The 21,517-nt window shown below is 34.2% G+C and overlaps 2 protein-coding genes and 1 long non-coding RNA gene across 8 annotated transcripts; 2 read left to right on the forward strand and 1 right to left on the reverse strand.

The window, feature by feature from the left end:
• Positions 1-2,044: 2,044 nt before the first annotated feature.
• LOC131603433 (uncharacterized) lies at positions 2,045-10,083 on the forward strand. 6 transcript variants are annotated; one of them, XM_058875740.1, is made up of 11 exons: positions 2,047-2,202; positions 2,509-3,049; positions 3,478-3,912; positions 4,104-4,620; positions 5,958-7,570; positions 7,654-7,708; positions 7,797-7,864; positions 7,951-8,341; positions 8,746-8,821; positions 9,036-9,183; positions 9,830-10,083. In XM_058875740.1, exons 2-6 carry the CDS (start codon positions 2,518-2,520, stop codon positions 7,692-7,694), a joined length of 3,138 nt encoding a protein of 1,045 aa, XP_058731723.1. In that variant the 5' UTR covers positions 2,047-2,202; positions 2,509-2,517; the 3' UTR covers positions 7,695-7,708; positions 7,797-7,864; positions 7,951-8,341; positions 8,746-8,821; positions 9,036-9,183; positions 9,830-10,083. The 6 variants fall into 6 exon arrangements, with proteins under 6 accessions (XP_058731718.1, XP_058731723.1, XP_058731717.1 ...); XM_058875735.1 differs by having other exon boundaries at positions 2,045-2,202; positions 2,513-3,049; positions 7,797-8,341; XM_058875734.1 differs by having other exon boundaries at positions 7,797-8,341.
• Positions 10,084-10,085: 2 nt separating this feature from the next.
• Positions 10,086-15,996, reverse strand: LOC131603435 (uncharacterized). Its single transcript, XR_009284386.1, has 2 exons — positions 15,650-15,996; positions 10,086-12,127 (listed from the first exon to the last, which is right to left on the reverse strand). It is a non-coding gene; the product is annotated as an uncharacterized LOC131603435 (long non-coding RNA).
• LOC131603434 (chaperone protein dnaJ 20, chloroplastic) lies at positions 13,522-16,643 on the forward strand. Its single transcript, XM_058875741.1, has 2 exons — positions 13,522-14,031; positions 16,395-16,643. The coding sequence occupies exons 1-2, from the start codon at positions 13,594-13,596 to the stop codon at positions 16,533-16,535; spliced, it is 579 nt and encodes a 192-aa protein (XP_058731724.1). The 5' UTR covers positions 13,522-13,593; the 3' UTR covers positions 16,536-16,643.
• The last annotated feature ends 4,874 nt before the right edge of the window (positions 16,644-21,517 follow it).

Raw genomic sequence — 21,517 nt, forward strand, 5'->3', positions numbered from 1 at the left:
AGGCCTCACATGATGGGTGGCAAAACAGAGATCAGAAACGTGAGGACAAACGAGGAGGTACAGGAGCTGGGAAGATTCGCGGTGGAGGAGTTCAACCGGAGTGTGAAAGTTCGGAAAGAAGGGGAAGGGGGAGTTAAGGTTCGTGGAAGTGGTGGAGGCGCAGCAACAAGTGGTGGCTGGAATTAAGTACTATATGAAGATATGGGTTACGCAGACGAAGAATGATGGTGCTGAGAGTGAGGATCACACGATGGTGGATTCAGTGGTGCTGGTTAAGCCATGGCTTTCTTACGAAGAATGATGAGGGAGAGATAGTGTTTAAGTCCAAACTCTTAGCAAGTAGACTGGGAATTATCCTGCATGTTCTCTTAGAAAAATTGAAACATCTTTCTTATGATAGAGTTTACACACAAACTAACACTTAGTAGTAATTCAACACAGCCACATGATGAGAAGATAGATTTGTTTCCAGCATGTCTCCATCAACTGTGTATTGTTTATGAAAAGGAATACTCTATTAGTACTCTATTTAGATTAAACCTTGAAGTTTGTATAGTAAATCTATATTCTAATGTTCTAAGAAATAGAAAATGTTTTAATAGAAACTTAGTCCCACATTGGTTGTAATAGATACATAATAAGTGTATATAAACCAATAAAACATAAGTTAATATGAATTAAAAACAGTGAGTAAGTGAGCAGGCAAGTGTGTTGGTAATTGGGCTAAGACTTAAATGGGTTAAGGCCCAACATTAATATTTTGATAATTAAAAAAATAAATTCTAAAAGTTTAGCTTATTATTAAAAAATAAAAAAAAAAGAATTAAAAGATATATTTTACTAAAATAAATATAAAAGAAAATTTAAAAAGTATAAATTCCATGTGGAATTACAAAAATAATTAAAAAATAATAAATGCCACGTGGATTGCCACTTTGACAAATGGAAGGAATCTTTGGTGAAATCTAGCACTCGGGGGGCTTGGCTAATGGAATCTGAGCATTCCGATGGGGTTTTTACAAAAAAAACTTTACCAGGGGCTTAAATCAAATATCGCTAACATTTCAGGGGGGGTTTGTATATTTAACCCTTAAAAGTAATATTTATATATATTTAGCTGCAAATTGAAAATAAGAATTTCGTGTCTCAAATAAAGATAATTGTTAGTTAAAAAAAAGTATTTTGCTGATAATGCCCCGTGAAAAAAATAAAAATTTTGACATTTGAAAATAAAAATTTTGTGTTTTAAATAAAGGCAAATGTTTATTAAAATAAAATATGTATTTTGTTGATATTGGCCCGTGAGAAAAAGAAAATATTTTGACATTTGAAAATATAAATTTTATGTCTCAAATAAAGACATATGTTAATTATAATAAAATAGGTGTGAGAAAAAGAAAAATTTAACTGACAATGATTCATGAGAAAAAGAGAATTTTTGATATTTTAAAAAATAAAAATTTCGTGTAAATTTTAAAAATATATTAATAATATTTTTAATAATAGTAAATAAATAAAAATGTTTTTATATAGTGTAAAATCTATTTAAATACAAATATAAATTTAAAATGAATAATAATAATAATTTAAATTCAACAATAATGTTATATAAAAAAAAAGAATTTGTATGATAAAGAAAGAAAAAAAAAGGGAAATTTTAATGTTTGAAAAAAAAAATTATTGTGAAATTTAAACCACAATGGTTTTACAAAAGTGGTTTTATTGAAGAGAGAGATAAAAGTTATTTAGAAGTGAAGTGTGTTGAAATGAGATGGTGGTTTGTCCATTAATTTATTACATGTGGCAACATTAGAAATGATGGGAAGGTTGAAAAAATAGGTTGATTATGAATAGACCATTTTAACCTTTGTTCTTTGTAAATTTAAAAACAGAAAAGAGTATTTTAGAGAGTGTGGTAGTATCTTTTATTAATGGCTAGATAGTTGATAGTTGATTGAAGATCCATTGTTAGTTTTTGTTGAGAATAATTTTTATATGTTTGAGGAACTTAATTTATTATAAATACTATATTTTCTTAAAACTCTATAACAAGTGGAGACTTTTATTTTTTATTATCCACTAGAAAATCAAAACACTACTTAACCAATTTTCTCCTCTAGATCACACTGACCCCAATCTTTCGTGCATCAAGATTTCAACCCAAACCTCCAACACCAAACTTGGCCGCCACACGGACAACAGGTACGACTTCTTCTCCGCCTTCTCCTTTTTTTTCTTCCCATTCTACCCCTTCCCCTCCCCCCTCTTTCAAACCACCCACGCTATTTCCCTCAACCCCATAATAGTCATATCCCTTTTCCTCATTCTTAAAATCCCCCGATATCGTTTTCTAGGGTTTTTTTATCCCTAATTCGAGGGTTTATTGTTCGAATTTAGATACTATATGATGAGTTGAACAATTATTTTGAAGATTTATTTACTTTCCCGATTAGGTTTTCATTGTAGGTTCGTCAATTTTTGTTGTTGTTGTTGTTGTTGTTGTTGAAGTTAGGGTTCATGGCTGATCGGAGTTTGGCAGTTGTGAAGCCGGTATGGATGAAACAAGCGGAGGAAGCCAAGATCAAAAGCGAGGCTGAGAAAGACGCGGCGGCTAAAGCTGCTTTTGAAGCAACTTTCAAGGGTTTGGAGAAAGGTCGCGGCGAGAAGAGGGCTGCTGCTAATTCGGATAGTGATTCCGATGAGTATGAGGATTTGGCTCATAAGCCGATTGGGCCTGTGGATCCTTCGAAGTGTACTGCTGCTGGGACTGGGATTGCTGGAGGGACGGCTTGTGCTGCTTCTTCGTTTGGTGTGGTGACTAAAGATTCTGATGAGAGGAAGGTTTCCACGGGTGGTGCTCAGATTAAGGTGAAGGTGACACCGGGTTTGGGTGTTGGAGGGTCTGATCAAGAAGGGATTGTGAAGGATATGGGGGATGGAACGTATACGGTTACTTATGTGGTGCCTAAGAGAGGGAATTATATGGTTAATGTTGAATGTAATGGGAAGCCAATCATGGGTAGTCCCTTTCCTGTGTTTTTCAGTGCAGGTATTTATCATTCTTACATGCTGACACTTTAATGTTCATTGTATGTGAATGTAAATGTGTATAACTGATGTGTGACTCTTTTGAATTGTTATATATGCTGTCAATAGCGGCATAGTGGCCATTGCCGCAGTTGGCAGTATTTAGCAAGCAGTTTGCTGTAATGGCCATTATCGGGCCTCAATTGCAGATAAATGCTTCAGAAAAAATATTTGTTTTATATAGTATAATTTATATTATAATATGTATTAAAAAAATTCGTAACAGCAGTTATCCCATTGTAGCATTTTGTGGGAAGCCACTACGTGCTGCTATTTGGGAATGATAACTACGATTTCTGTTTGGTTTCTCTTTTATTCCTATAATTTTTGGCTTGTTTGGTAACCTCAATGGTATTCAAATTTCAATTCATTGATTTGTTTATGTTGTAGGTAATAGTAATGGAGGGCTTCTGGGTTTAGCTCCTCCATCTTCATTTCCAAATCTGGTAAATCAAACTATGCCCAACATGCCAAATTACTCTGGCTCTGTCTCAGGGGCATTCCCAGGATTGTTGGGAATGATTCCTGGAATTGTTGCCGGAGCTTCTGGGGGTGCTATTCTGCCAGGAATTGGGGCCTCACTCGGTGAAGTTTGTCGTGATTACCTGAATGGGCGCTGTGCAAAGGTTGATTGTAAGTTGAATCACCCACCTCACAATTTGCTAATGACTGCCTTAGCTGCAACTACTTCAATGGGAACACTCAGCCAGGCTCCCATGGCACCTTCTGCTGCTGCAATGGCCGCCGCTCAGGCAATAGTTGCTGCCCAAGCCCTCCAAGCTCATGCAGCTCAGGTGCAAGCTCAATCAGCAAAAGATTCCGCTGGTATGATGTGTGGTATTTTAATTTTTGTTTTGTGTTGGGTGGTATGTTCTTCATTCCCTAGCTCTTATATATGAGGAGTACTTATTCCCCTTGATATTGCACTATACTTGGTTATGGCTTTGTTGGCATTTTTTATTGTCTTTTTACTGTTTCTAATTGCTCATTACAACTGATTTTGCTACCACTATTAGGGTCACCTGATAAAGCTAACAAGGAGGATGTGTTGAAGAAAACTCTTCAAGTTAGCAATCTTAGCCCACTTCTCACCGTGGAGCAGCTTAAACAACTCTTTGGTTTCTGTGGCACTGTTCTTGAATGTACAATCACTGATTCGAAGCATTTTGCTTATATAGAATACTCAAAACCCGAAGAGGCAGCTGCTGCTATGGCATTAAACAACATTGATGTTGGGGGGCGTCCTTTGAATGTTGAAATGGCCAAATCACTTCCGCCAAAACCAACTACGAACTCTTCACTTGCTTCATCTTCTCTTCCTTTGATGATGCAGCAAGCTGTTGCCATGCAACAAATGCAATTCCAGCAAGCACTGATTATGCAACAAACTATGACTGCTCAGCAGGCTGCTAACCGAGCTGCAACAATGAAATCTGCCACAGATTTAGCCGCAGCACGGGCTGCAGAAATAAGTAAGAAATTGAATCCTGATGGACTTGAAATCGAAGAAAAAGAGGCGAAACAGAAATCAAGGTTTGATATTTTGTTGATTCTTTTAAGACTAATGTATACTATTTTTGCTTGCTTGTTGTTGTTGTTGTATAATATTTTTGCTCATTGTTTAATTTTTGTATTGTTGTAACTGTTTGAAATTCATTAGTAGCATGCCCTGCATACGTAATTTAGGAATCACGAGCTCACAACATGGTGGTTGAAAAAACTTTAGATGTAGCATGTAGATCAGTATATTACATTATAATATAATGATGGTGCCAAATTATGAGGCAAAGCAGAACAGTATACTACATTTAAATATCCAAATAGTATAGAATAATAAACTTATAGCTACTTATTAATGATTTTTTGTTGTTGTTGTAAAAGAGAGTGTTCTTCATATGTATCAACATTAGTATACTGAGGAGAATTCCATGATGCTTGATATGTTTTTCTTATATCTGAACAGAAAGGAGACTTTTCATGAGAAAAGCTATGTACAATTTGGATAGTAAATTCTTTTTAAGTACATAATTGAGTTCACCTCTTAAGGCTAGCAAAATTATTATAAGTTTCAAACTTCAGAGTAGTGTGGTTGGATTTTTTGAATCAAATGAAGTTGCTATATTTTTTTCTAGTTAGAAATGGTAGGGCTACATATGTAGAAGTCAAAGGCAGCAAAAGTAAGAAGCGGAGTAGTCAATAGTGGCGCTATCCTGCTATAGCGGAGTGTAGGCCGACCGCTATGGGAAGAGCCTTAGCGGTGCAGAACACTATAGCGGCCGCTATAGGGTAAATAGCGGGATAGCTGGGCAGAGAGGTTTCTGGTCTGCTATCCTTTTCCCCTTTAAAAAAAACTGAAATTACCCCGAAATTACCCCTTAAATTTACAATGTTTTAAGGGTAATTTGGGGGGTTTTCAATCAAATTTGAGATGAGACTCAACCTTAACCTTCCTTCCTTCATAGTCGTTTATGCACTTCAAGAGTCATGTGTTCTTTGATTTCTGAATATTTTATAAGTTGAGCTATTTGTTTAATTTTACATTAAATATATGTTTATGATTATTATATGTAATTTGTCCAAAAAACGATCAAATAGAGCGGTCATCCCGCTATACGCTATCCCACTTTTGGGGTTAGCCGCTCCGCGCCGCTATCCGGGACTGACTACTTTGGTAAGAAGGAAGTAACACGTTGTTTGTTGGTTGTCTGGCAGTTGGCAACTCTCTCAGGGATCTGTTTATTTTGAAATGAACTATGGTGACAGAATCTTATTTTGCGTGACTTTTTTAAATTATGTATCTCATTATCCTATTATATTTTATTTTTATTTTCAAAGGTCTTTGAAGCTAAAGTTCAATTCCCCTTTTGTAGATCACCTTCTCCCCCTCCTGAAAGATCACGATCAAAGTCAAAATCTCCTATCAATTACAGGAGAAGGAGAAAGTCTCGTTCTTACTCACCTCCACGTAATTCTAAGGTTAATCGGTCCAGGTCACCATTGAGGTTCCATCATCATTCAAGGTATGAAAGGGACTGGAGGTCCTATAGAGGCAGCAGGGAACATAGTGATAGGTACAGACGACGAGATTCAGATAGATTTCTTGATAATCATTCATCTGGTTCTAGAAGAAACAGAAGTAGGAGTGTGAGCCCTCATTCTAAGAGATCCCCTGCTTCTCCAAAACGCCAAGGAGGAAGTTCATCTCATAGAGGAAGGAAACAGTCTCGCGCCGATTCTGGTTCTCCAAGTAATCGCAGAGGAAGTAGGTCTTCTCCAAAAATTGATGAAAAGGCAGTAAGAAACAGAAGGCGCTCAAGGTCAAGATCTTCAGATGATAAGCTTAATTTAGACAAAAATGAAGAAGTCTTGCATGAAAAGGCCAAACATAGAGAGCGGAGGAGGTCCAGGTCGCTATCTGTGGATGAGAAGCCTCACAGGGGCCGATCTTCCCCAAGAAAAGTGGATGAAAGCAGACTCAGGAACAAGAAGCGGTCCAGGTCAAATTCTGTGGACGATAAGCATCACTTGTCTGACAAATTGGACGAAAACAGTAATAGAAGGTCAATATCTTCAGATGATAAGGTTAACTCCTTTGACAAAAAAGAAGAAGTCTCGCCTGAAAAATCCAAACATAGAGAGCGAAGGCGCTCCAGGTCCGTATCTGTGGGCGAGAGGCCTCAGAGGAGGCGATCATCCCCAAGAAAAGTGGATGAAAGCAGATCCAGGCATAGGAGGCGGTCCAGGTCAAAATCTGTGGACGATAAGCGTCACTTGTCTAGGAAATTTGATGAGAACAGAAATAGAAGATCAAGGCATAGTGATAAAAGGCACTCCAGGTCAAGATCTATTGAAAATAGCGATCGGGCTGATGTCAGAGAGGATGGAAGCAAACATGAAAAGTCAAAACATCATGATACAAAATATAACAGGTCAGAGTCTGATGAAGGGAAGCATCATTCTAAAGGTAAATCTGATGAAAATAGAGATAAGAAATCAAAACATCGTGATAGGAGGCGTTCTAGGTCAATATCATCAGAAGGTAAGCATGATAAAGGAGGCACTTCATCACATAGAGACGGGAGCAATTTTGAACAGAAAAGATTCAGGTCAAAGTCTCCTAACGCCAAGCATCACTACAGTGATGATTATGAAAATAAAGATGAAAGATCAGGGCATCAAGAGAAAACATTGTCTAAATCAAAATCAGAAAATCATCAGCAATATGACGGGAGTGAGCCGTCCCCAAGAAATTTCAAAAAGTATGAAACAAAAGAAAAAACAAAATTTAATTCTGCATATCCAGAAGTTAAGCATCATTTGAGTGATGGAGAAAATGGTACCAGTGAAAAAAAATCCAAACATCATGAAAATGCCACACAAGAACCAATTTTAAGTGTGAATGGTAATGGGGTATTGATTTCTGAGAATGAGAACACAAAGTTAGATGGGTGGACTGAAAATGCAGAAGCTGATGATAACTCAGGTATGACAAGTCCTGCTGTTGACCATTGACCTTAATCATGTAATGCTAGATATTTTATAATCTCATCTTATTCTTTGATACAGGGTGGACATGTGTGGAAGAAGTGGGAAATGGGAAATTTTAAGCAAGCTTACTTTGGTAATAGCCAAATGATCATAATTATAGAACAATTTTGATTACATATGTGTTGTCATTAAAGCTAAATTGCTTTCTGTGTGCTTTACAGGAGTGGTGGATCTCAATGTTATCAAAGTTTCTACCTGGCTTTTAACAATGCTAATAATATAGCTATAAGTATAGATTTCTGTTATTTCATCTCAATGAGGAGTACTTAAAAAATAGAGGATAATCAAAGTTCATTGCTTTTAAATGCTGATCAGGGAAGCTGTCTTACCGGAGGCTGATATGATTTATCCATCACTAGAGCATACTCTTGTCAGAAAAAGCACCAGAGATCATGGTTTTGTCAAATGTTGAAGATTTATGCACCTGTTAATGATTATGATGGGATAATAGCATATTCTAATTAAGGATGTAACTGATAGAATGTTCCTCTTAGGAGAAATGCTGTTCTCAGAGGATGCTTCCTGTATTTGATTGGGTCCCAAGAATATTCTCTGTTGGCTTATGAACATCTTCAATTGTTTATTTCTTTTTGCAGGTTGGGTTGGAAAAGATCAGATGTAGAATTCCATAGCTGTTGGTGTGAATTAAGGTTTCGAGAAATGACCATGCAGCACTATATCATGCTTCTTTTACTGGTTGATTGATGTATGTTGGAATGTTATTTTAACTATACTGTCCTTGTTTAATTAAAGGTGTCACTATTTACTATGTTGTGTCTTGATATTTTTCCTTCTAAAATCTGGTGGGATCTGAATATTTTTGGTTTCTAGTCCTTCAGAAATTATTGTTATATATGAACGTAGATACCCTTTTATCCAAACTCCTGATAATATACCTCTACAACTTTTTGGGCCAATGTTAGAAATGTATAAACTGAATCTTCTAAGTTTTAGTTCATGTGGCCTTGTTAGTCTCTTGTATCTAGATTATATATACCCTTTAGGGGTTTTCGTGGTATGATCATGTTTAGTTGTGAGCCACCACAGGTTCCCTTTTATTTACTCATGTTTTGTGGTACGATGGGCATGTTATACCCAAAACAAATGCAGGTTATATTCACATTGAAATCCATTGGAGCTTTGAGATACGGTTTTGCTGGGTTGATTTTCTCTTGTATAAATGAAGGTATACAGTTCAGAGCATGTCTTTTTTCCCCCAATAAGTGTTGAGAGGAATGAGAGCTGCTTAACTTTGTATATGTTTCAGTGTTTGCATTAAGTACTCTTTACCAATATTTTTATTATCATCATCCGGTGTCTTATATTGTCCTGCATTCTTTTTTTCTTTTTTTTCCTTTTTTTTTTTTCTTTTTTTTCTTTTCCTTTTTCCTTTTTCCAAGAAATTGTCATGGTTAGGTAATGCTTCTATATAAGTTCAACTGAACCTGGATGTTGCTGCAATGAGTTACATCATGCAGCATTTGAGCACTTGGGCTGACTTACAGCTTATTCTTTAAGTAAATGCTGAAATGCAAATGATTTCAACAGGTAATTCTCAGTTAAACTATTGGGTTGTTCTGCTATATGTGTAGGATCTTCAGTAAACATTTATATGTATAGTTTTCACCTTTATATGAACTTAATCTCACCAGCCTTGTAGTGCTTCATTTAGTTTTTTTTTTTTTTTCATGTTCACAGTGATGTTTCCATATTTCACTTACTGCAATTTCAATTCTATGCACGAACCGGTTTTAACTGGTTTTCTCTGCCTTCTTTGTATTGTGAGTTTTTGTTGTGTTAAATGTTAATTGATATGACTGCGGTTTAAACTATCAAGATTGTTGCCAATAGTTTTAGGTCTTTTGAAGCGAGTAATTTGCTTTAGAGAATAAAATAAGTGATCTCGTTTTCAACCATAAATTAATAAATAAATCAACGTTGATACAATGATATTTTGTACATGCCTAGCAAATCAACAGTTTGTTTCCCCCCCCTCGTTTAACGGTTGGCTCGTCTTACTTGATCCCCCTAAAGGGAGAGCCCCTTTTAGAGGAGCCGGGCAAAGTTTGATGGCGAGTGATGCTGTATAACTCTAGGATTTTTCCTTTCTAGAGTATATATGGTACATTATGTTTTCTTTTTTCTCACTCTCTTCCCACCATCTTCTTTCTCCGATTTCTCTTTTTATGGTTAGGTTATGCATTGGATATGGTGAGCAGCTGTGAAATCTCTTCACCAGACGATTCTGTGAAGTTTGTTCCTAGAAGTTCTTTATTGTTATATTTGTTTTAACTTTCTTTAGGGTCAAATGTCATATATAATCTCTTGACCAACTGATCTGGTCACTCACTACAGACCGATAAGTTGGACCTTATATCAGGGTGTTAGGCTTTGCCTTGTAGTGTTTGTTCTGGCATCTTATAATAATATAAGAAAAGTAAAATACAAGGTTAATTTGTTCTTAGTTGTGTGTAGTATAAGAAAAGTGATCCAAGGGCTCAGAAATGCACAGTACTTTTCTCATATGTTCTCTAGCACTTATCATTAGTGACTTGGTTGTGATTTGTGCTTATAAATCGAGTGAATTTTAGAAGGGTAAAATAGTGGGTTGACCGTTGTTGTAGTATTTGGAATCAATTGTAAAATAGTGGGTTGACCTTTGTATTCTTTTCTTGACCAAAACCTATCCAACCACTTCTAGCCAACAAGAACGCTTGGTTTTCTTTAAACTTATTTCTTGCTTCACGGGGCCTATTCGAATTTAGAACTAAAAGTTGACAAACGTGAATTCTATATTTTACGTTGTAGGTCTTTTTTCAACAGCAAATGTTGTTTCAACGGTAAATGTTATTTCAACTTCAACGGCAAATGTATAACATGTTGAATCTAATATAACTCTAATCAATTAAATTTTGCTAAATATTATTTTGATGGAAGAGTTTCTCCATCTTTAATTTGCCACTCTTGTGGGTATAAATAGTCTTCTCTAAGATCTAAACTCATCAAAATAACATTTAGTAAAATTTAAAAATAATGTAAGTAGTATTAATTATTTAATTATGTTTTAAAAAATGTAAGATTAATTATTTTGAGATCCTTTTTTATTTTGCAAGTAGGTAATTTAGTTTGGGACAGAGGAATTATATGTTATGTAGAGTGGACCTTTACATAACACTTACTAAAGGAACATGTTATGTAGAGTGGACCTTTACATAACACTTACTAAAGGAACGCCACAAACTTAAATGAAAAATCTTTTAAAAAAATCTGACTCTTAAATTTAAAACTAGTATGTACTTTAGATATAATAACTACAAACAGAACCTTTGAACTTAATTGAGAAAGAAAATCACAAGCTTTTTTAACCACACTCTAGAACACAGTCACACTCTTTATTATTAACTATTTAAAAAATCGATTGATGTATACATCTTGGAACAACAAAAAAAATTACATATTATGCTTTAAAATCAAGCAAAGTGGTTAACATCAAATAACATTTCATGATTTTCACTCTACACCAATGTAGCAGAAGAAAATTGCATTTAAACATTAGATAGTGTTGCTAACTCTGGACAGCTAACTTTTATATTTCTTCTTCATTACTGTGTTATGCATAATTTTTGAAGTTTATCAGTCATAGATACTTTCATATTCGAAAAGAAAAGAGAAGTCTTACATGTCCTAATAAATAAAAGGCTTAAATGCACCCAACATGATAAAGACTTTAAAATCCATATCAACTTGTCATTCAACTACTTCAATGTGAATGCCATGCTCACTTATGACTAGCAGATATGTTTTTCTAATAACCTTTTTACTCTATTATTATTTTCTATATCTAAAAATGCTAATATAAATTAACTAAATTCCAATCAAAAAGGTGTAAGGAAAGGAGAAAGTTGTCATGCATATGATACCATTGTACTATAAAAGGAAAAGAAACCCTAATTAAGGGCTAGCGAGTTACATAAGATGAATCAGAGGTTGCAACTTGAAGATTGAAGGGGATTGTTGTGTTTTTTTATTTTTCTTTTTATGTTTCTCATTTTTATGTTAAAGAATGTGCAATCTTGTTTTTCGGTACTTAGTTGTTTCTAAGCTGTCTATGAGCTAATTCTATTTATTTGTTGGATAATGTGAAAATCCATGAACATGGTTTCATGTTATGTTTACTTTTTGTATGTTTATGACATGTGTTTAATCTTAGATGTGATCATCTTAGACTTAAATATAAGTTTATTAATTTGACAAAAACTAAGATTTCATGTAACACAATCATCAGCAAACATCTTGTACTCCATCTGTTGAAGTATCCTTTTGGCACACATATTTGAATATTTGATTTGATACAATCAACACTATCATTTAGTCAATTGTACTTAAGGAGCCATCACATTCCTCTACTTAACTCCAAGATTAATGTCAACAATTTTGATCATTTGAAAAAAGATCAAGTTGGTATCCTCTATGAGTTTGTTCCTTTAAAAACCTGTAATAAAATTATTCTCAAAAATAATAACTTAACTAATTTTCCTATAAACTTTTAAATTTGAAATAAATAATCAATAATACACAATGTAAATTGACACTCGAGACAAAATATTCAACAAAGATAACATGTAATATGAACACAAGATCACAAAATAATTCCCTGTAAATAGTACATCTACCTTTCTCTCTTTTTAATACACAAAATAATTCCCTGTAAATAATATATCTACCTTTCTCTTTTTTTAATGCACAAAATAATTCCCTGTAAATAATACATCTACCTTTCTCTTTTTTTAATATACAAGACCTATTATTTATATATGTGTGTGCGTGACTAAGATAAAATAATTTACATTTGGAAACATAAGTCCAAATTAATATTATAAGAATAAAATTAAATATTATATTTTTATTTTAAAATAAAAAAGTTTAATTTATGTACTCATTCAATATAAAATATTTTAAATAATTAATGCATCACAACTACTCACATGTGTTAGGATTATAAATATATGATCTATTTGTTTATTTTTTAAATATACTTATTTTATGATATTATATATTTTTGCTTAAGAAAAGTTTACAAAACTTCTAAAATATAAGATAAAGTCATATTTTTATCGTTGTAGAAAAATAAAATTTAAGAAAAAAATAAATAAATATCAATTTTCTTGATGTAAAATACAAAAGATAAATTATTAAAAAAAAATACACAAGAAAAAAGAAAACGGATAAACCAAAAATTAAAAAAATATAAATTGAAAAAAAATCAAGAGAGAAATTAAAGTATAAAATATAGTTTAATTTATAAATTAATATATTTTTTAAATAAATTTAATTTGATCTAATTCTATATATTAAATTTTCTATATCAGTGTCTTAACTTATTGACTAAGATAAAAATTTTACATTTGGAAACAAAAATAAAAGTCCAAATTTATATTACATAAATTACATTAAATACTATATTTTTACTTTAAAATAAAAAAGACTTTAATTTCTATAAACATAATCAACATAAAATATTTTAAATAATCAATGCAAGACAACCACTCACATGTATTAGTATTATAAATATATAACCTATTTGTTTTATTTCTTTAAAAAATACTTTTTAATAATATTATATATTTTTGTTTAAGAAAGGTTTACAAAATTTTTAATATATAAGATAAAGTCATACTTTTATAGTTAATGCAAAATAAAAATTAGGAAAAAAAATTAAATATAAGTTTTCTTGAAGCATAATCCAAAGATAAACTCTAGAAAAAAAAGAAAAAGAATTCTGTCTCTTGTTTGTAGCGGAAAACTAAGAAGCACAACCACAAATAAAATACACAAAATAACAAAATAACAACAAAAAAAATCGTATTATAAAAACGGATAAACCACAAATAAAAAAAATAGAAATAGAACAAAATCAAAACAAAACAGAAAGTGAAAAAAGAGAGTGAGAAAAGCGAGATGCGTTGTTATGGCTTATCAATCCCCGGAAGCGATCATCGCTTCTTCCTTCCAACCCTTACTCCGCCACTATCCCTCCGTCCTACAACAACCGTATCCGTAACCCGCGTAACATTCGGGTCGGGTTTTCCGAAACTGAGAGCAACCTTCAACGACGGCGTTGTGGCGGAGGAACTGAGTTTCTATGATTTACTAGGGATACCGGAATCTGGTTCGTTGAATGAGATAAAAAGTGCGTATAAACAGCTTGCGAGAAAGTATCATCCGGATGTTTCGCCGCCGGATAGGGTGGAGGAGTATACGAAGAAGTTTATTCAGGTTCATGAGGCGTATGAGACGCTGTCTGATCCTTCTAGGAGGATTATGTATGATCAGGATATGGCTAGAGGTGTTCATCTCGCGTTTAATGCCAGGAAACGATATAATCGCTCCGATCAGGTTTCTGTTTTTGCTATTTTGTTGCTTTTTTTGGTTTGTTTTGGAATTTATCTGTGGTTTGAGTTTGTTATTGATCTGTATGTAGATTACATTCATTGTTAAATTGAACTGTTTTCAAAAGCTATATTGGAGTTTTGTTTAATTAATCTGAAAATAGCTTAAGTAAGATAATACAAATCATACTCGTAAGGTCTAGTTGGATTGACTTATTTGAATTATCTACTGACGTAAGTTTGTGAGTCTGTTTGAGAGAATTTATGAAAATAGCTTAATACATGTTCATAAGTTGTTTTCAACTTATTTTCATATGTTCTTCAAGATAGTGAAAACGGCTTGTATAAGTTATCTTTTGCTGTAGAAATAAGTTATATGTAAGTGCTTATCATAATAAGCTTTTATGCTGTATGCTGCAAATTAAGTTGTTTATCTAAAAAGGCCTTAATTGTTTTCATCCTGAATGTTTTCATTGTCAAGGTTATGATTTTGGGTTGCTGTTTCATTTTTCTATTTATTTACCAATTATTTAGGAGTTTCCCCTCCTTTTGAGGTTGGAATTTGTTTTCAAGTTTTGTCGATGTGTGGTTGTTATTATGAAGCTTCTGTGATGGATTTCTCAATGTTTCTTTGTTTGCTTCTTTTTTGTTTTAGAAGCTTTTGGTATCTTAAGCAAGTATAGGCCAAGGTCTTTTTTATTTCATCAGCAGATTATTCTTGCATTCATATCCCTTAAATTGATTTTACACGGGGAAAATGTGATTTTGCTGAAACGTATCATGTAAGATTAGTATTTCTCTCAAACCTCAGTTTGATTAGTGGTGAGAAAAAATTAAATAAATTTTGCTTTAGGTTGAAAAAGTTTACGACGTTTAACACAAAATTAACTTCAAAGTGAAAAATTCAAAATCAAATCACTTCACTTCAAACACATTTTTATCTAATCAATTTTACAAAACCAAAGTCTTTATTTAGAAAGCTTTGTCTTTATTTATCAATGCAGTTGCCAAACCCTCTTAAAATGCATTATTATTTACACCTGCATTTGAGGTTGAAAACCACAGTTCACAACCTTAGGACTTGTATATATTTCTTTATAATTTAGTATGATTATTTTATCAATTGCTTGGATGAGATAAGTGGAGCTTTACACAATCACAGTGTTGAAGTAGGACTATTTTCTATTTGAATCTGAATTGTTTTCTTAATGGTTTTTTGGTTCCTTAGGAAGGAAGTCTTAAAACTGGAATGTAAGGAGTATCATGTGACATGTTATTTATTTATTTAAAACTTGGTACCTGGCCGCCTTGAGACCGACTAATTGAAGGGGATCAATCCCACTCTACTAGTGGGGAGCCGGGGACCCATTTAAAACCAGAGCTTTAGCAAAGCTCTGTATGGACAGGGGTTGTTAGCACCTAGCATGATTCGAACCTGAGACCTTGAGAGTAGCAATACTCTCAAGTCCGAATCCTTAATCCTTCACCAACATGCCAATCCATGTGGGTTTCATGTGACATGTTATTACGTATTAGGTGTGCTTTGGTATGCTCTGAAACAATTTATAATTTTTTAGTATATAATATAATAGAAGAAATATCTGGGAACCTGGTTTGGGTTATACCTGATTGACGTTTTGGGTATGGCGTGGGCACCAATTAAGTAGTTTTTTTTTTCCCTTAAAATAATGTTGCCTAAAGTTAAGTCCTTTCTCAGTTTTCTTCTTTTTCATTATAATATAACAACTTGTTCCTGCTGTGAGCTTATATTATTATTATTCACTCAATCTATTAAAATTGCAAATTGAATTCTTCTGTGTCTATAGTTTACTACTATTTTTTTTTTAATGAATTATGATAGATTTGTAAAATCTATCTTCAAGACTTCTTGCTTGTATGAGTAATGGTTATGTCTGTTTTTATTCTTGATAACCTTGGCTTTTTTCTCCATTTTGAATGTGTCCATATCAAATCCAGCTCACACCACCACAAAAACTAATCAAGTTGGGAATAATAATAATAATAATATAGTTGTACTAGTTGGCTCTTCAGCTCATGAAAAGTATATACAATTTTAAACTAATCACAGAATTCAAGATATTGTTTTCTAATTGTTTAATCGTATATAGCATGAATCAGGAGACAACAGGTTTTTATAATATTGTGTTCTACTTAATCATTTTTTATTCATATAATACTATAACACATTCTGTTTTTTATAATCAATGTAATGAATCATGCCTTCAAAAGAGGTAGGGACCTGTAAATTGTTTGTATTTGCTTGTTCAGTTGACAAATTTACACTGTTTTATACTTTAGAATGTTGTTGTTTTTCAATTTACTTATTCTAATACGTTGCTTTCTTATCAGGGGAATGAACAAAAAGATGAATGGAAAACGCGTTGGCAGTCTCAACTCTCTGGTCTGAAGAGAAGAAGTGACAGCAAGGTTGCTGCTAAGAACATGTCATGGGCTGCTCGAATGCGCCAGCAGAAAGAGAAGGAAATGTGACCAGAATTTTCCTTTGTTCTCTATGTGTATAAAAATTGTATATATAAATATTTATAATTTCCAACTCTAAATCAAATCATATATAATATGAATGTTTAGAAAATACTATGCAGTTTTCAGTATGCTAACCATATAGTTTACCCAGAAAAATTGTGTTTAATTTTATTACAAATTACTAATTAAGTATCGAGCTTAGTTTAAAACTATGAAACTTCTAAAGCAGTACATGAAAGAAAGAAACATGAAAAATACAATGCTTAATTTCTTTCATGAAAGGAAAGAATATTCATAAAGTAAGAAAAGTTAGTTATGCAGTTTGAACTTTCATTGTCTATATGTAAAGTGCATAGTTATTTCACAAGTCTTTATCAAAGATGTTAAAGTTAGCACTTTTCTGTTGTACCTTTTGTACAAAAATGCATAATGTTGATTTTGGATTGCCTACACTCAATAGCTTCATTTAGCCACCAGTCTATCATTTCATCTTCATTAAATTGATGTTTAAAATATTTTCTACTCTTGATTTAATTTGTCAAAAAATTAGTAATAAAAGAGAGACTTGATGAAGACATATATCTAAATATTTCTACTTAATAGAATCTACATATTCTTCTTGTAACTGGAGGGTACTTGGATCTATCATTATTATCTCAGAGTAATAAAATAAATTCTAACATGCAATCTCATTACCAATCTTGCCCAAAAATATGATATGCCTAATTGGTTACTATTTGGTGATCTTAATATCACCACTAATGCAAAAAGAAAAATGTAGGGGAAACCCAATTGATCTCAATTTAATTTATGCTATAAACTAAACTTTTTCTGATTGTCTCTTAAATGATTTAGATTATACATATAACATGGAAATCTGGTGCAACTATCAACAAGGTTCTCACTTCACTTTATTTCTATTAGACTGGACATTTATGATCACTATTCACTATTAGTTGGAAATATCTATACCCTCATTGCAACAACACTCACCTCCCAAAATATATATTAGATCATAATTATATTGTTTTAACCTTTCACCCAAATTACCACTAGAACCAGAAGTGGTCTTCAAGGAAATGTATCATTTTACTTGTACACGCTCTCCAAAGAATTCGACCAACGAACCTTTAAAGGGTTTCAAGTCCTCTGAGTTGAGGGGAAGTATTTTAAACGCCTCATAATATACAATGTCTGTTTAACTTCCTTGGACTACGAGGATTCTTTTGATCTCTCTTTTATCACATCTGATTGTAATGGCCACTGGGTCATGATTGTAAAAGTGGATGCCAAGTGCATCTTTCTTAGATAAGGAGATCGTGGCTTCTGGCGCTTGGGGTTCGTCTTCAGTATCGACCCTAAGAAGGTCTTCTACATTCAGGATTTAGCGAGCGTACCTCCTACGGGCGAAACTAGTCTCCCCGCCTCTAGCGAATCCTTATGTTATGATGTTGAGCATGTGGCACACAACTTTATTGCCCTCGTTCTAGAATGCCTCTTTTGCTTTGTTGGGCCTGGGGCTTCCTATATGTCAACCCAACCTCAATTAAGGTGTCCCTCCTTGATTAGTTTCTTAATTTATCCCTTGAATATGTGGAACCTGCATCATCTTCCTGGTTCATGACCCATTACATTGGCCTTTGGAGCCAGTGACATAGAGATGTTATGCATGTGAAGAACCCCGTGCCAGATATGTTCATGACGGGTGTTAAGGGGCGTGAAGTTCTCAGTCGCATTGCCTACCCTTTTGAATGCAGTATTGTCCTTTATGTGCGAGGTATCATTGTTCTTCCTTTGGTTGTGTGAACCCTTGATGTTGGGAGCATTCTCCTTGACATCACACACTTTTTTTCGGCGTTGCTCTCCCTGTCCTTTATGTAACATTCTATTCTAGTGACCACTTCCGCCAACATAAACACTGGCTTTTGGCCAGGGACTCGTTAAAGTGTCCCATCCTGAGTCCATTTTAGAACGCTCCCATAAATATTTCTTGGTTTGGTGGGACGACCCTGACTGTGGCTTCGTTAAAGCGGGTGAAGTAGTCTCTCAACGATTATAATGGAACCAGGTGTATGTTGAACAAGATGGTGATGAACATTTTCATGTGGCGGCTGACGGCGAACTAGTGTACAAGTTTCTTTACTAGTTCCTGATAGCTGGCAATGGAGACATGAGATAGATCCATATACCATTATAAGGCGGCGTTTCTGAAAATACTAGATAATAACATGCACTTTTTAAGATCCATATTTGATTAAGCACGAACCGTTGGAGATAACTTTTCTACCTCACAAACCAGAAAAAGACTTATTGTAACATTCAAAATTAGTTATAAATGTGAATGAAATTCTATTTAGATGTGTGCAAGTTGAAAGCTAAACAACATTCTATATTAGTAAGTTAACATATGTGATAAAGTTACACAATAAATTTCTAAAGAGAACTACATCTACCTTAATTACAAAAGGAACCACCTAGAAAATGTAAGAGTTACGTTTCAAGAAAATCATTACATTGATTTAGACTCTAATTAGCTTTACGTCTTGAAACTCTTGTTACTTTTGAAAATTTAGAGGCCCTCTCCATTTATACTTCATTAAAATAGGTTTTTTCTTCACCCACCTCCTAACCTTCTTGCCAACCTCTGATGAATTTACTACAATACCCCTTGTTTCGGAAGTTCATTTTCGAAACTGTACTTTTTTTTCTTAAAAAAGGTGTTTTCGGAAATGAACTTCCGAAAACGTGTTTTTTTTTAATATAAAATATTGGTTTCGGAGATGCATCTCCGAAATAAAGTTACATTTTCAGAAAATGTGGTGTTTCGGAAGTTCATCTCCGAACGCACCCCCCCTTGGAGAATTCGGAAATGAACCTCCGAAAATATGTCTGGACAGAATAAAATGAAAAAACAACAACAATTCGCTTTATTTAATCGGGTGAAGTTTACAACGACAATATTACATAAAATTAAAGTTACATATTGTTGAACACGGGTAGGGGGGATGAGAGAGTGGTGGGGAGAAAAAAAGGCTTCCAAATTTCAAAAGGTGTACTACTGTGAGTAGGGATGGAAATAGGCTAGGCTAGGCTAGGCTTTAGAAGGCTTGGGCCTGGCCTACGATAAATTTAAAAGGCCTATGCCTGGCCTAAGGCCTATCATAGGCTCAATTTTTTGGCCTGGCCTGGCCTTTTTAAAAGCCTGGTCTGGCCTGAAAGCCTATTTAAAAAGCCTGTATCTCATTAAAGTTTTCAATTAATCTATATAACTTAAGAAGTCTTGTAGGTCGGCCTATATATACATATATAAGTGAACCTATTTAGCATTTGTTATATATATATATATATATATATATATATATATATATATATATAGGGTAGCCTATTTAGCTTTTTTTTTCTAATATATATGCATACATGAACCAACTTATTTAACATATCTCTAATATATATGAAAATATAGGCCGGCCTATAAGGCTTCATAGGCTTTTTTAATAGCCTAAGCCTAGCCTATTAAATAAAATAGGCTTTTAAAAAAGCCTAAGCCTGACCTCTTTATTAAATAGGCCTAGGCCTATGTAGGCTGGGCCGTAGGCCCCTGTAGGCCGGCCTGGCCTATTCCCACCCCTAACTGTGAGTAACAAATGACGGAGGAGGTGTAACCGGGGCTGGAACATATGACGGAGGAGGTGGATGTCCGGAGGAAGAAGAACCGGAGGTACGTCCACCGCGAGACAAAGGAGCCAATCAATGTAAGCTATAATTTATCATTATCATCAGAGGACGTCATTACAAAAAATTGGGAAAAAATCTTATTATTTTTAATCTTGATTTTTTAGAAATGACGTCCCCAGATGATAATGATAAACTATAGCTTACAATGATTGGCTCCTTTGTCTCGCGGTGGACGTACCTCCGGTTCTTCTTCCTCCGAACATCCACCTCCTCCGTCATATGTTCCGGCTCCGGTTACACCTCCTCCGTCATTTGTTACTTACAGTAGTGCGTATTTTTATTAACATGATAAATCCAATACAAAAACACTGTGCGATACAATCCGAAATCCGAACAAAACAAAACAAAACACGTCAAACAAAACAAAAACATGTTATTCTGCCCGACGAGCGTTACAAAATACACATCAAACAAAATAAAAACACGTTATTCTTCTCGACGAGCGAACTCCTCCGAATGAAGATAATTATACCAATATTCATCCCACTCAGTATCAGAACCATCAGCGTTGATCACGCCTGAAGGCTGAGCCTGCGCGTCCGAGCCATGGACTCCCAGGGGACGAGAAGCAGAACCAGTCAAAAGCTTCTTCTTCTCCTTCACCTCCTTCACCTCCTTCACCTCTTTCACCTCCTTCTTTGAAGAACCCTTTCTTCCCTTAGCGCCTTCTTTAGAAGACGCAGTCCTGCGTGCTTGTTGGTTGTCTGACATGTTCCTGTAAACAGTTGAAATGAACTTCCGAAACACCCCTGCGATGGAGTTTTCTGCAACTTCCATGGCAGACCCCTAAACCAAACTTCAAACCAAATCAAAATGCTTCTAAACAACCTAAATACTACTAACAACCTAACCATATATCATTTATGCAATTAAAACCCTAAATAACATGCATTTGAATAATAGATCTAAAAATTTCAAAACTTACAAAGTGTTGGGATTGAGGGCTTTTGAATGTTGTTTAGCAGTGTGATTGGAGCCTTGATGCAGCTTTGAAATTCTGTTTGCACAAATTTTCGCCTTTGCCACTTTTTGTTTTGATTTAGGGTAAATGATTGGGGGAGGGGGAGTGTTTTGATAAATCTGCAAAAATCGCAGTATTTCGGAAGTTCACTTCCGAAATAATGTTTTCGGAAATGAACTTCCGAAATAAGTCAATTTTTCCAAAAAAAAAAGCGCTTCGGAAGTTCATTTCCGAAGCAGGGGTGTTTTGGTATTTTCGCTGGGGGTGACCCCATAGGGAGGTGGCCAAAGAA

Source organism: Vicia villosa, linkage group LG5 (genome assembly GCF_029867415.1).
Source record: "Vicia villosa cultivar HV-30 ecotype Madison, WI linkage group LG5, Vvil1.0, whole genome shotgun sequence".
Taxonomy (NCBI): Eukaryota; Viridiplantae; Streptophyta; class Magnoliopsida; order Fabales; family Fabaceae; genus Vicia; species Vicia villosa.